This window comes from Astyanax mexicanus, chromosome 10 (assembly GCF_023375975.1).
Source record: "Astyanax mexicanus isolate ESR-SI-001 chromosome 10, AstMex3_surface, whole genome shotgun sequence".
NCBI lineage: Eukaryota > Metazoa > Chordata > Actinopteri > Characiformes > Acestrorhamphidae > Astyanax > Astyanax mexicanus.
Genome location: NC_064417.1, coordinates 615,827 through 634,773, shown reverse-complemented (window position 1 = coordinate 634,773; position 18,947 = coordinate 615,827). Strand labels below are relative to the sequence as shown.

The 18,947-nt window shown below is 39.3% G+C and overlaps 1 protein-coding gene and 1 long non-coding RNA gene across 3 annotated transcripts in view; both read left to right on the top strand.

The window, feature by feature from the left end:
* The window catches only part of LOC125804795 (uncharacterized), a 376,893-nt gene that overhangs the window by 209,930 nt on the left and 148,016 nt on the right, over positions 1-18,947 (top strand). The window lies entirely within an intron of this gene.
* Positions 1-18,947, top strand: part of nlgn3a (neuroligin 3a) — a 211,982-nt gene that overhangs the window by 130,687 nt on the left and 62,348 nt on the right. For both annotated transcript variants that reach the window (XM_007228428.4, XM_007228429.4), the window contains one exon: positions 17,233-17,418. In XM_007228428.4, coding sequence (XP_007228490.3) covers positions 17,233-17,418 — 186 coding nt within the window. The remainder of the gene's footprint in view (positions 1-17,232; positions 17,419-18,947) is intronic.

Here is an 18,947-nt window from a genome sequence, read left to right as displayed (position 1 = left end):
GTCATGTAATCAGATTAAGAGCTAATGTCACGGGCGGGAAGAACCAGCAGCTGTGTTCACCCTCCTCCTCCTTCTCCACCGCCGCCTCATACCCCACCACCACCCTCCCTGATATCATTCCGCTGCTCGCCACACGCTTCCCTGGGAAGAAATCTGTTTTTATCAGTGTTCATCTCCTTCTATCGATGATAAGCTCGCTCGCCGCTCCGTGACGGCAGTTTGCCGGGTGCCCTGTGTCCGTGTTGTTAAGTAGGTTGGCGTGGATATTCAGAGCGCTCTGTTCCAGGCGCTCACTGTAGATCGCCGCAGTCTGCTGAACAATATCGCCCGAATTCTGATCTCAGGCCAACTTCCCGAACTGGAGCTGAGCAGCTCAGCTTCACGAGTTTACAGTTAAAGAGCGTCTCCAAAGGCTCTGCTGCTGCTGGACCTCGTTCAAAACCAATTAAGATGTGCCTCCTGGCAGGAGATTACACACGTGTGATCTGAAGTCATATAATGTGTTATCTCATGCCAGCCAACACATACCATACAGTACTATAGGCTTCTATCGCATGTGTGTTCCTATTTTACGCTGTTGTAGATTCAATGCAGTGTTTAATGCAGATCTGAACAGCTGAAGCCTACAGGCAGAATACAGTGTGTAACTGCGTATTTTTTCATGCTTTTACATGCAGATAATTGAGGTTATCTGATTATTCAGAGTTGCAGTTCGATTTCTTAGACTGGAGATCTAAGATCTTTCCTTGAAATCAGATTTTAGCACAGTCATGGTATATCTATATATATATGGTATATCTATATATATATGGTATATCTATATATCCATATATATATGGTATAACATACTCTTAACCGGAGTATTCTCAAATTTCTTGCAAATTCTCCAATTTCTTGTGCACATTCATGGAAAACAAATCATCAGCTATAACAAGGTACCTGCCGACAGCTGGACAACCCTGAAACAACCAATCAGAGAGATGGATTGATGCATGGAGAAAGGGAATTCCTGCCAAAAAAATAAAGACTTAATTTATTCATGTCTTTTTACTATTAGTATTCCACCCGTTTTTTTTTTTAAAATCTCCTTAACTTGGGCTGCAATGTTCGAGATATAAACTCTGTTCCGCCGCTTAAATGTTAGTCCTTATCGGGAAGTGTAGGCTTGTATACAGCTTTCGGAATGGTGAGAATTTTGCACGTCTATGTAGGTCACAATTTTTGAGATGCGAAGACCAAATTTGGATGGTTTATAATTTTTTTTTTACAAATTTCCCAACATGCCATCTCACACACAGAGCACAGAGCCGCTGGTCCCCTGCTCTGCAGTACTGTGAGTGTATGGAGAAGCTATTGGATAAAGCAGCTACTGGTTGAAAGTTTGGACACCCCGCATGTCCAGAGCAACACCTTAGCAACCACCTAAAAACTGCTTAGCAACACCTTGGCAACTGCTTGGCAACATCATAGCAACCAGCCATGAAACAACACTGCAATCACACTCGCAGGTTCTGCAGGAACTGCATTGTAGTTGTAGTTTGCAAGTGGTTCACAGGTGGTTATTTACCTTAAAAATGTACCTTATTTTAAAATCCATTAATGTAACAGGTATGTGATTTATCCTTTACCACAGTTTAAGAGCCTCTGCTCTAAAGGGTTAAACAGTATTAATCCAGCACTGCTCTAGTGAGTAACTGTACTGATGAGAATGGAAGTTCCCTCCTTTCACTGGAACGCCTCTCCTCCCTCTCTTTTCTCTTCAGGACTCGTATTTTTGGGAATGCAGAGATCAGGAAGTTTACTGGTTGAGGTTAAGGGGAAAGGGGTTGGGCATGGACAGTGTGTGAGAATCATGAATAGCTTCCTCAGGGGGTGTGATCTCTTTTGGGGGGTTGTTGAGTGTCCGTGGTGAGGGAGGGAGGAGTCTGATACACTGAGAGTTCTTTATGTGGAGGTTTTTTGGCCTTCTCCATCCACATCCACACCCAGATCCTTCCATTCAGAGAGCAGGACTCAGGAGGCTGGAGGCTGGTAGGAGTGTGTGTGTGTGTGTGTGTGTGTGTGTGTGTGTGTGTGTGTGTGTGTGTATGAGGGGGGGGTATTGGAGGCTCTTTTCTTGCAGTGGAAGGGAGGAGGGTGGTGAGGGGGGGTATGGGGCGGTTGTGGGAGGGTGAAGGCTCTGATTGTGAGGCTGTTTTTCTCCTCTGGCTGCTGGGGCTTTATGGAGGGGGGGGGTAGGATAGTTGGGACACACAGACACCCTTGTTAACTGTCAGAAAGAGTAAGAGAGAGAGAGAGAGAGAGCAGAGGAGAAGAGAAAGAGAAGAAAAGAGAGAGAAGAAATGAGAGTTTGGAGGAGGAGGAGGAGGAGGAGGAGGAGGAGGAGGGAGGGGTTGGGGTGGCTATGGCTCAGTCCAGCTCCTTCATTGCATCATCATCCACAAAAGATCCACAGCCTCCTCTTCCTCCTCTTCTTCCTCCTCTTCTTCCTTCTCTTCTTCTTCTTTTACTGGTCTCACTCTCTTTTAAGCCCCTATTCAGGATCCTGATTAAGCTCTATGATACTCCTCTTCAGCTTTATTACTCAGCCATTCCAATCTATCCAATATATCCCCTTCAGATCTGAATTATTATATTCTAGTAATGAAAAATAAAAGAATAATGCTGTTTTCCGCCAGTATATATTATTATTTGCATGTCTCTGAAGCACATTTTCATGATCATACGATCTTTTGTGCAGACATAGACAATAAAACCAAAAATCAGCTGAAACTATAATGAGTAAAAAAAACAAACATCTCTTTAAGCAATGATGACATCATCTTTAATAATAATAAAATGTGTGTCAGATCCTAAGCTGATGTATTTGTTAGCTTAAAATAACTTTTGTCATTTGTAGAATGCACATTTCTATGACTTTACCAAAACGTTCTGGGTATTTTAATTTTTCCTAAACTTATCCATGTCTGGAAATTGCTATTTTCAAATTATATGACTCCACCCTCAGCTGCAATTTGAAAAAGGCTCAAAAATAGGAGCTGTAGTTTGGGAGGGGCACTGGGTGATTTATGGGTTTAGGGGCGGGGCAGAAGCGAGAGCTGATAGCAGTGAGACACAGATGGTTGGACTTCAGCAGGGGGGTGGTATTATTGATTGAGTACTTCGGACATTGTGAGTATCCCTGTACCAAAGTACACGGAAACGTCATCCTGACCTATAGCACAGTTGAACCTGAGAGGGCGCTGCAGAGGCGAAAAAAGCGTTTTTTAATTAGGGTTAGGAAATGTTTATAAGGCTGTCTAGACTGTTGTCTAGGTTGTATTCAGTCAGTGGAGCTCCTGTGTTTTCTGTTAGCAAGATAAACAAGCAAAACTCCAGAAATGTACCTGAACACACCTCATTTCCAGAACACCACACCCATCAGTGTAGATATATTCAGAAGCTCTGATGCTATTTTAACGGCGCAGAGGCATGCTGTGAAAATAGACTGTTAATGGGGTGTAAGATAGCAATGAGCATTGTAACGCACCTTGCGTGGGGTGTACGATAGTTTCAGTAGTGTGTATTTAGTATATTTATATATATATAAATGTTTATCTGCATGGTCAGATATGTTTCTCGTGCTCCTGGTTCATACGGGTATATAATCTCAGAGAGGAGAAGATGAGTACTCCCACTCAGGGGCTATGTGTTGTCGTACAGCATGAGTAATACTTTAAGATGGATTTCATACTGTCTCTGTAAGTGTGTGTGTGTGTGTGTGTGTATGTGTGTGTGTTTGGTGTGTGTGTGTGGCCCTTGCAGTGTAACACATTACAGCAGATTGCACAGTCGACTCCAGTAGTGTTAAAGCAGTGATGCTCCAAACACTTTTTTTTACCATTAGTACAACTAGAGTATGCAATAATAATAATAGTTGGACTATTCCACCGAATGGGAGCCATCTGTTGTTATAACTCTTCCAATTTAAACTTATTTTTTATGTTTTTTTTTAACTCTGAATCAAATAACAAAATATATTTAATTATTCAAAACATGTACTGGCATCTCAGGCAGCATTACGTATTTTTCTACGAAACTCGTGAGATTTAAAAAGCTTGTTTAAAAGCAAGCCCACTGAATCCTTTAATTTTCTCTCAAGAAAGTCTTTATTTAAAAAAAATGGTCGAATGCATGTTCAAATAATTTATATTTTTGACAAATAAAGCACTCCTGTTACTGGCACTCACTCCTGTTACTGGCACTCACTCCTGTTACTGGCACTCACTCCTGTTACTGGCACTCACTCCTGTTACTTTTTATGTTTTGAGTAACAGGAATGAGTTTTTAGCACAGAACTAGCAAAAACATGGAAAATAGCTAAATGGCGGCTATGCTAATAGCATGAGGACACTGAGCACATTCTAGTTATTTTTCCAAAATGTGTATTTTAAAAATAAACCAATAAAAAATGTAAGAATTAATTTAGGTAACAGGACAGAGTGTTGAGATTGAGCTCCTCAGTCATCGTTACAAGATCTAGTTATTTTTACAGTGTATAATTGGGTAAAATTTAGGAAGTTTCTGCTTGTGGTAGGTTTGATGCATTTTGTCTGGTGTTTAGTCTCAAAATAAGTCAGTAAATAACTGGGAAACATTTTAAGGGGTTTACATTATACAAACATAATGTCATAATGTGTTGGAGTGTGTGTTATTGTTATTAATATGTATTGTAGCTGCAGATAGAGATACAGATAGATGCACAGACTGGCTGAATATTAAACAGTATACTGCCTGATCAAGTATATACTAGTATATAATACTTACTGCAGCTATAAAACTTAATAAAAATGAAAAAATAAAATAAATGAAGCTCAGCGCTCTGTACTAGCCGTGCACACGCGAGCCGTCGCACCACTGTCTTAATTGCTGTCTCACTGCCACCTATGCAATTAAAACACATCCAGCAGCTATACGGAGGTTATTTTTACACGTGTTCTCCGGGCGGTTTCTCTTTGTTTGTCTTCAGTAGTTTATGTAAATCTGGCTTTTTGAAGTGTTGTGAACTTCCTGCTTGTGCAGAGCCTGGTTTTGGAGTCTTTGTGGTGAAAATATCAGTTAGGAGACTCTTTGTGGAACAAAATGACAGAGAGATTGTTAAAAGTCTGACGTCGTGAGGAGGCTTTGTTAGTCACAAGAAAAAAATGTGGTTCTACACAAAGTACTGCTTTCAGACGCAGAACTGAAAAGATTTTCTTTTCATTACGAAAAGCCCCGTCCTCACGGATCTGGGTGTTTTTGACAGCGTAGTTTTTTGTCTCCGTCTCCTGAAGAGCTTCTGAACATCTCTGTGTCCACAAGAGAACACAGAAACAATCCTGAGGGCCATAAATACAAGCTATTAACCACTTTATACACTTTATATACTGTATATACTGTACAGAGTTACTAGATAAACACCATTGATCACATACAGTACTTTTCTACTTACAAGAATGGCTTTATTACTGACCATTTACACACTAAGAAAAATTACAGTAAGTACAGATTTGTACTAAAAAAGAGTATGAAGCTCGTCTCTGGGGCTGTACCTTATATTGAGGTACAAAAAAAGTACTTTTTTGTAGTGAAATTCCTTTTTTATATCCATGTTTCTATGGCAGTATAGATTATATAATAATAAATGCGTCAAAATGTTGATGATCAAACATTGTTTGGCTTTCAAATGAAAAACATATAATTAAAATGTATATCGTTTATTAGTGCAGTAATGCAGAATACTGAATGACTGATTGGCTGATTAAATGGTACAAATCTGTACTTTCTGCTGCTGGAAAAGACACATCTGACCCTGTAAATATCCTTTTGAGGATACAATTATGAAAAGAGTACATTTGAGTACAAAAAGTACTTATACAGTACCTCTGTTTTTTTAGAGTGTATGATACTGTACAAAAGACCAGCAATACAATACAATACAATAAACAGAGCTGATTGTACTGTACTGAATCTTTATTTTTAGGAAAAAGAAACTAAAAAAACTGACACGCCCTAAATCAAGCCTGATGATTGCAGATCAAAGAAGCAGATCAGAAGTTGGGTGGCTTCTACTAGTCTGCAGATACTCAGATACAATTTCCACTTAAAACTCGCTTTTTATTAGTCGAATTTTGTCCAGACTTGCTTGTGTTTTGATGGGAGACCAAAAACCAAAGCAAAATCTCTGTTTTTAACAATATTTGAATTCACTGGACGGTGCTTAAGGCTGGGATCAGTGATGCATGTAGGCATAGTGAAATTTATGAACAGCGCTTCACTGGTCGATTAAATGCCAATACAGAGAAATAAATCTGAAAGTGAGTGTGAGTGTGCGCCTGTAGGTTTCCACTCATTGTTTTAAGGATTGTTCTTTTTAAATCTGTTTACAGCAGCAGATAATGTCTCTGAGAAGTGAGGGGTTTGTGTAGAAGAAGCGTGATGAGTGTGTATGGAAGCGTTCAGCATGTTATGAAGATGTATGAGCTTTTCTGAAGCCCTGCAGAATTCAGCACAGATAAATCCCTCCGCTCTTCTCCGTGCAGCCATCGCCTGAACGACACTCGGCCATAAGCCAAGCCGTGCACTCGCTGTGAGTGTGACGGAATCACGGAATAAATGTACAATCTGTCTGTGTGTCTCTGAGAGAATCGTCGTGTGAAAGTTTATTCCTGCAGAAAGATAGCAGGATGCACGTTCACGCTCCCACGTATCCAGCAGATAGATTTTTCGAATATCCGATTCACTCTCGGGTAACAAAGTGAGATTATCTCCCCCAACTGGCTTGTTCTTGGAGGTAAACGTCTTTAATTTGAAGTAAACTCTTTGGTTTGAAGTGTAAGTTTTTAATTTAAAGTAAAAGTCTTTCATTTAAAGTAAACCCTTTTTTATTTGAAGTGAAGTAAAGTATTTGATTGTGAAGTAAAAGTCTTAGATTTGAAGTAAAAATCTTTCATTTGAAGTAAGAGCCTTTGATTTGGAGTAAAGTCTTTAAAGTAAAGTCTTTGATCGTGAAGTAAAGTCTTTTGATTTGAAGTAAAAGTCTTTGATCTTTGATTTGAAGTGAAGTCTTTGGCGTAGGCTCCGTCATCTAGCTATAAGTATGATTGAATCATGGAATAAGTGCACACTCTGCTTGTGTGTCACTGAGAGAATTGCCGTGTGGAGGTTTATTCCTGCAGAAACATAGCAGGGTGCACGTGCACGTGAGTTAGCGTCCGCGTCGCACGGCCCCACGTAACCGTCAGACAGATTTTTTGAATACCGCTGCTCTCTCTCGAGTACCGAAGCGAGATTTTCTCCCCCGACTGTCCTGTTCCGGAGCAGCTTCTGGCCGTCCTGGCTTCCTCCGGGAGAACTGAAGGAGACCATCTGTTGATCCGTCCACCTTCTGCCCCTCTTCAGTCGGCAGCAGCAGAGCCCTGTGGTATGTTTTTTCTTCTGCTTCTTTTTCCTCCTATGTAGTCGTGCCAAATCCCACTAGCTAGGTCTCCCTCTGTAACAAGATGCTAGCAACTTGGGTAAGTGAGGGCTGACACGTGCTTCCTCTGAGGTACACGAGGCCAGGCACCGAACAGCTTGGAGGGGACGCTAGCGAGGCAGTGCTGTTGCGAGAGCTAACAGACAGCAGCAGCTCAATCGCATATGTTCCACAAAAAAAAAAATAAAAAAACCTTGGAATAAACTCTTGGACTCTCGATAATGGCAAAATGGACGCTGGGTCATTGTCGGGATTCACACTCACTCAATCTCCTAATGATAGAGCAAATCCTTAACCTTAAAATATACATGAAAAGCAGATTAATCACCTGGAAAAGAAACCAGAAACATTATTTTTCCAATTTTTCTACACAATTTTAGCTAGCCATTCAGCTGCTGCTACTCAGCTGTATATATTCCCCCTAATCACTAGTGATTCCCCAACACCAGGAGGGTTAAGAAGACTAGCACACACCTCCTCCGATACATGTGAAGTCAGACTCCGCCTCTTTTTGAATCTCTTTTACCGAGTAGAATCACAGCAGCGCTAACGCTCTGAGGAAAGAACAGCGACTCGGTTCTGATACATCAGCTCACAGACACAGCCTTGTGCTGATCAACATCACCCTTATGGCGTGATGAGGGGAAAGAGAGAGCGCCATCTACTGTACCCACCCAGAGAGAGCAAGAACAACTGTGCTCTTTCAGGGCTCCGGCAGCTGATGGCAAGTTGCATGACCGGGATTCATACCAGTGATCTCTTAATTATCAACAAGACACCACCTTTGTTAAACTGTTGCTGATTCAGATTTTAAAGGAAAGCGCAGCGACTCGGTTCTTATACATCAGCTCACAGACGCAGCCTTGTGCTGATCCACATCACCCTAGGAGAGAGGAGGGAAAAGAGTGCCATCTACTGTACTGTACCCACCCAGAGAAAAACAGCAAGGACAACTGTGCCTTCTCAGGACTCCAGCGATTCCTTAGATCATAGTTACAGTACCTTAGTCTGGACCAATCAAAACCCTTGAGTTTGCTTTGATGTTGCTTTCAAACACTGGCTCAACCAATCCCACAGAAAAACAGAGAAAAACAGAGAGAGAAGATCCAGAAAGATGGATTGATGTCATCATCAGTTCTGTGCTCCCAAGTGTACAACTAAATATCATCGTGAGATGATTGGCAGTTCGATTGCTGGCGATGCAACAGCCACGCATGAACGCTGCTCTCAGAGAGCACAATACGCTTTGCCTTCTATAGATGGATGATTTGATGATTTGATGATTTTCTCTCTCTTTCTCTCTCTCTTTTATCTCTTCCCTATCAGGATGATACTCGTGGTTGACCTGAATGATGAGTATCATGCTGATGGGGTAAGAGAAAGAGATAAGAAAGGGAGTCATCTAAATGATAAGAAAGGAGGTTATCCACCAAGTGAGAGCAAAAAATTTGCATTAGCTGATGCAACAGAATTAGCAGTTAGCATTCTCCTCCGAGCATGTTTAACTGTATATGGATGTTGCGTTAGTTAAAGTTTAGTTACATGGTAAAATATTCAATTTCAGCATTGGTTTGCATTGTGTGATTGGGATTGAGTGCTTGTTATTGGATGTGAACTGGACTAATAAAAAAAAATAATTTCTACATGTCCTCGTGTGGGTGTACACACGGTGCACCTGTGTTACCAAGATAGTAATGAATGTCTGACTGTTGACTGTTGTCATGGTTTAAATCAGTCAGTAGAGCTCCTGTGTAGCAATACTACAAAAAAATGTACCTTAACACACTCACTAGAACTCACTAAATAGAACTGTTCCTATTTAAACAATGCAGGTTCAAGGCTAGCAAATACTGTGACTGTTGTCGGGGTGTAAGATAGCAATGAGCACCACAACACACCTTACGCAGGCTGTAAGATAGCTCCCACAGTGTTAACACTTTGGGTTTAATAGCTCTCCGTGAGCCGAGGCGGAAGCCAGAATAAATTTCAGAGGCTCAGATAAATGATAGAATGGGTTCAAGAGATCAAGGCTGATTTTTTTTTATGTCGATGGATATGAAGGGACGATTTCTAGTGCCATTGATCCTCGTGTCAATCCTGTGGAGAGTTAATGCAGGTGATGAGGAAAATTTGTTTCTTAATACGTGGTGGAGGTCTTGCTGTTTCATCTGAATTGCTGCTTGCAGCATTTTGACACGCGGTGGTTAGCTTTGACAGGGAAGAGTCTCCTGGGGAAGGCTTCAAATTGTAGGGCTGGTGTTAACGTGTCGAGCTGAGATGGAGTGTGTGTATCTATCTGCATGTGTGTGTAAGTGTGTGTATGAGTGTGTGTGTATTTCCACAGGCCAGGGACACATGAATGATGAGCAATATAAGTGTGATTTGCAGTTCAAATGCACACCGTTCCCCACTGCAGGCTCACTGTCTGTCAAGTGAGCGAGCACAATGCTCACAATGCTCACAATTCTCTGAACTGACAGCCTGGAGAAACCCTGGACTTTCAGACCGAGGAGAAACAGCAGCACAGAAAACAGAGAGGCTTTATGCTCTGCTCGACGAGGGAGATGCTCTGGAGATGATCTGTTGGTTGGAGATGGCTGATAAAATAGCAAACGGTCAAGAATGAGAAGTGTTGGATGAGCAGCAAGTGTATATTTTAGGCTACATCATAGTATTTCAGATATTTAGCGTAAAAGCTGTGCTGAACGGCTGCATAGTTTGAGTTTGTAGCCTCTATGCTGTGGATCAACGTGTGTTAAAAAAGCACTCACACAAGTGAAATAACAGCTTTTAAAACTGATAAATGATCATTTAACTTAAATGTAAGTGTAAAAAATATAAAAGTGAATAAGTGAATAAGAGTAAAACAGTGTCAAATGCTTTTAAGGCATAGTTACATGTTATAGATATATAGATATATATCTGTTTAAAGGAGGAAGTACCTTTAACCTGAAGAATTAGAATTGAACTGTTATATCAGAGAAATTCAGAAAATACATATTAGAGATGATTTCAACAAAAAGGATAAAAAAACAAACAATTGAACTACAGACCAGACAAAAATGGTGGAGTTAAGAATAGACACTAAACTTCTTATATTTAACATGTTGATGAAACATTATGCTTCTCTGTAACCCCACATACATAAATTACAGGTCGGTTGTTCTCCGGTCTAAACCAAAAATGCCAGGGCCGATTTTTAGTCCCAGTCCAGAATTGACAAAAAGAGAATTGAAATTACGTTACTCTCCTTCCTAAAAATTACAGCAAGTACAGACAATAAAATATATAATATAAAAAAAGAATGGGAGACATTATATTTACAATACAACAGGGACACAAATAGACAGAAGACGTGAGACAGAAGACAATAGTGCAATAGTGATGGGGGGAGGGGGGTGGTGATTAAGATGGAATGGATGGACAGTACAAGTATAAAAAAACAGAACCCGTATATAAACAGCAGCAAATCAATGAACCCCTTAAAACCTTGAAGTGCGTTGTCTTGTATACAGGCTACAGGTGTAGTTGATTCAAAACCCCATTTTTTCTGCAGTAAAATAACTTATTTGCATATTTATGTTCAACCCTAATTTGAGGGTTTGAAATCTCCTACAGGACACTTGGCTTAGAGAAGCTGCCTGTTCTGTTTTCTCTTTACTCCACTTAATAATTCAGTAAAACCAGATCAGTAACAATCAATCAGGAATCAACGCAAATTCTGCAGGTTTCAAAATAAAGACGTTAAAAGAAAAAACTAGACAAACATAACGAAACTAAAGGTTTGGAGACTGTTTGAACTGTTTGATTTGTATTCAGGAAAATATTGATTTTAAAGTGTTTACAATTTCAGGAAAGAGACAATTTCATGATTTTATTCCAAAATTTTGACATTAGCATATTTACTTTATTTTTGATATTTTCTATTACAATTACAAACAAAAACATGAAAGCTTTTTATGTAATGCTTGAATAGAAATCCTCAAGATTTAGTGGTGTAATTGTCATGAAGACTATTGACAAAAATCCTGGCTGCCTGTTTTAAACAGCATACAATTTATTAGTGTATCAAATACAGAGAGCATCACTTTAAACACACACACAAACAATCTTCTGTTTTTCTGGTTTGGTTGCAGCATGCATGTTAAACAAAAAAAAGAATAAGGTAATAAAAAAACCTTCCCCAGGCTTCTCAAGGCCGTTGTCAGGCATTTTGCATTTCATAATGCCACGTTTTTTTCTTCATGCTGTTTTTCTGCATCGCTTGAAATAAAATTCCTCTCCTAGATGTTTGTGCGGAACACCGATTTCTTTTCCTCACATATTTAATACCACGAACAGCAGAGCACGAATCTTTAATCTGTTCTGATCCCACCATCTCTCGGGAGCTTGTTAGACACACCAGGAGTTGAAGATCAACTGAATAAGGTCATACGGAAACGTGCGCCAGAGCCGCGATGAAAAGAATTCAACCGCTGATCAATGGCTGTGGTTGTTAAAGGTGGGAAAACTGCTATGGATTCCTTAAGGTAAGAAAAAAAGGTTCAGCAAGTTGGGGTTAAAATAAATATCTCCTGACTAGTAAAACAAGCTTCTATATTGGGTATCTATTTAAGTTCTATGCTCATTGCTATTTTACACCCCACCAGCAGTCTATTTTCACTCCTTCCACCTTTGTCGTTTAAATAGCACCAGTGCTTCTGAATATATCTACACTGATGGGTGTGGTGGTATTACTATCTTGGAAACAAAAAACACAGGAGCTCCACTGACTGAATACAACCTAGACAGATGCCAACAGTCTGACGTTCATCGCTATCTCGGTAACACAGGCGCTGTGCCGAGCCGAGCGTACGCCCCCACTTATTACACACACATGAACACACAGCAGCACAAACCCAACTTTTCCATCAACAATAAACAGAATAGTAAATAAAATAACATTGCTGTTCCCGTAAATGAGCTGCTGGAGCTCCTTCACAGCGTCAACCAGCAGCTCAGTTTCCTCTGCTGAGAAGAGTTTGTTGAACACGTCCAGGTAGCTGCACCGTTACAATAGCAATCCACCAAAGTCAGAGCTCACCTGGTTCTACTCTTAAAGGGAATGATGAGCAACAGAGAGACACTCTGATTGGTTAATTATTTCACATTACACCCAAAACATGATTAAACACACCCATGATTAATTAGGAGAATTAGTACATGACTTTTGCATGTTTTGAGCCGTGCAAGGTGTACTTTTCCCGTCGTTGCGATAGCAAAAACACACTGAAATGCACAAGCCAATCAAGCTACATGTGTAACCATGTGTTTAATGGTGTATAAATGCATATTAATGTGTTTTGAATATGTTTTTAGAGACTTATAGATATACAAACACCATCTTTACACGTTATTAGCTGGGAGGTGACACTTTTCTTTGCTTCACATTTGACAAAATTAGATTTTTTTTTTTCCTCATTTCCTGTTCCTCTCTGAAAGATGTCATTGTAAAATGCCAAGCGCTGTAGATAGGCCTCACCCTATCACACGACGCCACTGGAGCTGAAGGGTGAAGGCTAGATTCTGATTTCCAAGACATGTGAAACCAGCCAACCGCATCTCCTCACACTGCTGTCACCAGACCCATCCTCACGCCTGAAGGAAAACGCTAACTGCTAATTCTGTTATGTCGGCTAACAGACGCCCGCACTGCCCGTCCTGCCCATCCTGCCCGTCCTGCCCACCCGGAGAGAGCGAGGCCAGCTATACTGGCCCTCCAGTCACAGATGGCTGCAGCTTCACCGAGGATTCAACAAGATTGAGATCTTCTAAAGATAGAAACAACGCTCAGTTGGACAGTTGCAGTATTACACAGTATTACACAAATTAGCACATACAGTAATTCTGAAGAGAAAGAAAAATCATACACTACAGGCCAAAAGTTTGGACACACCTTCTCTTTTTCAGTGCGTTTTCTTTATTTTCATGACTATTTACATTGTAGATTCTCACTGAAGCATCAAAACTATGAATGAACACATGTGGAGTTTTATATAATGTAAATAATGTAAATAATCATGAAAATAAAGAAAACACACTGAAAAAGAGAAGGTGTGTCCAAACTTTTGGCCTGTACTGTACATGCTTTTCAAATTCATATCAAATAAAAGTATATTAATACTTAGTAGAGTCACTTTTCTCTGCAGTTACAGCTGCAAGTCTTTAGGATTTTGTCTCTACCAGATCCAGAGACTTTTTAGAGATTTTTGCTCCATTCTTCTTTACTAAAATGCTGAAGATCATTCAGGTTGGATGGAGAGTGTTGGTCTGTGAACAGCAGTTTTCATGTCTCTCCACAGAAGATCAATGAGATTTAGGTCAGAACTTGAATATTCTCTGGTCTAAACCATTAAATCATTCCACTGTAGCTCTGTCTGTATGTTTAGGGTCATTGTCTTGCTGGAAGGTCAGCTTTTCTTTTTCCAAGAATGTCCTGTTTTTATTTATCTCCACTCCATCTTCCCATCAACTTTAAACAGCTTCCTAAATCTGTCCCTGCTAAAGAAAAGCTTATCCCCACAGCATGATGCTACCACCACCATGTTTCACAGTGGGGATGGTGCGTTCAGGCTGATGAGCAGGCTTTTCTTCTTTTTTTGCATTTAGGACAAAATGGTCATCTTTCGTCAAACTTGTGCATCTTAACAGCAATGTCACAGTTCCTACAATGCTTTTGTGCATTTAGTTAAATTCATGCAATCATTAATTTACAGTATCACAGGAAACACCCATAGCTACTTCAGCTTATAGAATTTTCTACATGACATTTAGGACAATCGTTCAGATGGAAGTGGGCAGGTTGTGAGGTTGTTCCTACAGTATATCCTGTTTTAGGGGGCTGTAAATTTACTTCTTCACCTCTTCAAATCAGGACGTATGCAAATCTCATTCCCGTAGATCAATATTTTGGATTAAATGAGATTACCTACTTTGGTTTGGTATTGTTTTCCTATAATCTATAGGATTGTGTGTAGAGTTTTTAAGCTACATGGCGTTTTATTCACAGTCATATATCAGCTGTAGTGAGGCGGCTGTTAGGAGCATTGATTTGTTGATATGCGCTCTCTCTCTGAAGAAAACGCTGTAATATCTGTCTATACAATACACTAAACGCAGTGTTAAGTCAGTGTAACTGTCCGCGGTCCTGATAGACACGGACAGGTTTTATTATTTTTTCACTGCTAGATGACCTAGAAATGTAGTTCGCTGTCATGCTAAACGCTTTTAGTCTTCGATTTCTCTTCTACTACATTTCCAGTTATGTCAGCTAGAACAGCTCGGAATAAAAGAAGTGGAAGGCAGCAGCTTGTAGTCTGTGATAAGTGGTGTGCACCAGATAATACTGACAAATTGGCTGTTCTTTGGGACTTTGGTGCTTTTAAAGTATTTTAGATATGTCATTTTTTGCTGTGACAGGAAAGCAAAGCTGATATTGAGCAGATTATTGAACAGATTCCAATTAAAATCTCTTCTCAGGAGATAAATATCCAAAATGGTTCAAAATGTCTAAACTTGTGTCATGATAAAGCATGATAGAGGTCTCAGACACGCGCAGATGCAAATCAAAATATACGATATATTTTTAAATAAAGTATAAGACAATGGGATCATCAGACAAAACAGAGAAAGGTCAATACCGATAAATAGCATCAGCAGCAACAAGGAGAAGACATACCAGGAACGATAAACAGTTCAGAGGTCAAAACATGGCAAGGAAATATCAGACGGCAAGCCAAAGTCAAGGTCGATAAATACAAAACAAGGTCAAAATGAGAGATAAACACAGGTAATAGGAAAATGTGTTGTATGAGAATAAACCATCAATATTTAGCAAAGACTAAGAGCAAATGAGCCACATTTATAGAGCTAAACCATGTGGCTAGTACTCAGGTGATCTGCTTCCTGGAGGTATCATGTGCTGTGTCATGTGATCTGGAGTAGGTGTGATGTAGGTGTGTGGTGCATGCTGGGAAATGTAGTCTGTAGGAGAGGTACGACAACTCTGATGTTTCATAAAACCTCTTATGATGCGTTTATGCGTTTACACTTGTATTCTGGTTCCTTTGGTCCAAAATAAAGAAGAAATGTGTCCAAATGTTCCATTTAATTTACGGTTTACTCAGTATTCACATTGACATAAATGACACTGACCGAGAGGATTTATCTTTTTTCATATATATTAATCTACTGTGCAACAATACTGTGTGCCATATGGCATAGCCTAATAACATAAAACTTCTAAATAAATGTTTAGTTATTGTTTTGTTCTTTATTTAAAAATGAACAGCCCAAACTAAATATCCAGAGGAATCCTGTAGTTTCCTGTTGTTTTTTATTATTTCAAAACAAAATAATTTACAGTCAACTGATTGAGCAGATTTTGGCATAAATATCTGATTTAATATCCAAAAGACTGTCTGGATCATGCTGTGCTTTGGCTGGAGTGGGGTAGTTCTGTATGTTGGCTTGTTTTATTGTAAAGCAATATGCTGGGAGAAGCTGTGCATCACCCTGATTTTCCCACGATAAGCGGCGTGAGTATAATATACAGCCTCGAGTGATTCACTGCATTTTAAATATTGGTTGCATAAAATTCCTTTTTGCGTGAAGTGTGTTTAATATTTCTTTAAATATTGTGTATATTTCTTGATGAATGAACCAACAGAAATTCTGCAGCATGTCTTTGGGCTATTTCTTTATTCAGATGTTCCATTATAGACGCCTCATAGATGCATAACTGATATTTAACTAACATTTAACTGCAGGTTTATTAAATGAAAATGAATTCTCATTCTAACTCTATATCCAACTCTAACTCAAACTCTAAGGCTGGGTTTAGAGTTAGATTTCAGTTTTAGATTAAAGTTTAGATCAGGGTTAGGTTTTAGTGTTTATTTTGGTTGATGTTAGGGTTAGGGCTAGGTGTGGGATTTTTTTTTGTTTGTTTTAATAAACACTAAGCAATAATAAAAATAAATAAATTAGGCTTAAATAATATTTAAAATATATTAAATTGAACATATATTTATAGTTATATAGTTTAGCATCTATTACGGACCAATCAAATAAAGTGTTACCTGGCTTGGAATAAAGATTTCATTTTTTTTGGAAATAAATTTCCAAATGTTAAATTTTATAAAAAAATTGGAGATACAAGCATTTAGCATGATAGTAACAATATGCAGTAGGGATGTGATGTGCAATAACACAGTGTTATACACAATAAATGAATTAGTTTAATTCAGTTAAATTCAGTAAAAAGCTCCTCTAGGCTCAGAAGTAGTTTAGTGTGATTAAACTACTACTAAAAAAGTGTAATTACGGTGGGCGGCAGTGAACAAATAGCTATTTTATTAAAGGTGAGATGTGCGTCCGGACGGGACTAAAATTACCGGAGGAGCACGGAGTTCAGAGAAAAACAGTAGATAATTCAGCCTGTAATTTTCTCAGAGGACGTCTGAGAAAAACACGTACATGATCGTTCTGGACGGGAATAAAATCACGGAGGATAAAATCCCCCATAAAAAAGAAAATTACCCAGAACCACCTGAGAAACTAATCCCGTCCAAATAGGGCTTTAGTTGCTTTTAAAATCAAGTATTTTTTTTAAAGTAACTATACCTTCGCTGTCATTAACCCTTTAAATCCTGCTGGTCCTTTTCCGTCTCATTAAAGATCTCTCGTTTCTGTTTCAGGGTTCCTGAGTACAGGAGACCAGGCTGCTAAAGGGAATTACGGACTGCTAGATCAGATCCAGGCTCTGCGCTGGATCAGCGAAAATATCGGATACTTCGGCGGCGACTCCAACCGGATCACCGTGTTCGGATCAGGCATCGGAGCTTCCTGCGTCAGTCTGCTCACCCTCTCCCACCATTCAGAAGGTAAGAGAACGTTTTATTACTCTCTAAAAACCAGAAGAACTGATTTAAAATGATTACAGACTATTATACTCTGATTTTACGTTTCGTGAACATTAGAGAAGGTAAATAAGAATAAAACACAGTCTGCACTGTAAACCCGGATAAATTGAATTTGCTTAAATAATTTGAGGAAACCGGTTGCCTTAAGAATAACTTAGAACATTAAGTTATTACAACTAAAGGGAAATCTGATTTAAGTGCTCAATTTAAAAAAAAAATAATAAGTAATGAAAACTTGAGCATAAATTAGCATAAATTAAAACATCAAGTTTATACAACTAAAGGGGAACTTTTAGATTTATTTGTAAGGTAGCCCAGGGGGGGAATCACTACACACTGATGGTGAGTTTCTGACACACAGAAACTGTTGGACATGCCCAGTATGCAAATAGATTGTGACAGAAGCCAATAGAAAAGAAAAAGAATCTGCCAATGGCAACTCAGAATAAACTCAGTTATTATATAAGTTGGTTCAACTCATCTCAGATCTCAGTTTGAAGAGCAGCCTACAGTATATGTGCACACAGATGTTCAACTAACTCAAAATAGTATTAAGAGTATTGTTTAGAAATACCCAATTTTAAAACATGTAAAACAGACTCATTAAATCACTTGAGTTTAAACTACGTCTGGGTTTACGGTGTACAGGGGTACAGGTAGATGCTACAGTTTACAGGTTTTATCGCTCCATCGTTCATCAGCATGTCTCTGCTGGTGTTGGTTTGCTCAGTGTGCTGTTTACTGACTGTGGGGTAAATTTATAATGGGCATCATTTAATGACATGCATGCTCAGATGTGCTGTTTTTCAACAAGCTGACAGCTGCCTGTTTGCGATTCGGTGTAAAAATGCTGCCAAAGTGCTTTTAACCGACGCCTGCTATGATGGACCTTCCGCTGGCTGTGAATCGCGAGCAGACTGTGGAAATTAACACGCGTTGTTATGTATTTATGCAGCCATAAAGCACCGGCAGTTTTTCACCGACCCCACCAAGGTTGTATACATCGTTACGCCGCTCACAGACGCGCTGCTTTGTGTCTAATGTTAATCTACAGCTCGTGTCTTGGAAAGTTTACTTGTTTACCTGGGAGGAGTTTAAACGATGGCGAATGTTTTCCCATCAAGGGCTTTTACTGCTTTAACTGCTGCCTTTCTGCGGAGATTTGTTGAGAAGAAACTTTATGGTTTGGTGTCACATGCAGTGGTAACGTGTCAGCCCCTGTTATCAGCCATTTCCTCTGTTTTATTGGTCAGTTTCCTTTCTCTTTCTGTGCCAAACACGTTAAAGAAATTTAAAACAACTAATTTTCCACCTTAGAAGAACACTTCAATTTTATTTTCGATTCCACTTTAAAATAAGACTACCTTTATAAAGGGTTTATAAATGGTTTACAATTAGTTTATTAATGGTTAGTAAATAGGTTGTAAATGCCTCAAAAATCATTAATAATCAGTTATAACACATATGTAGAAAGGGCAACAGTATAGATG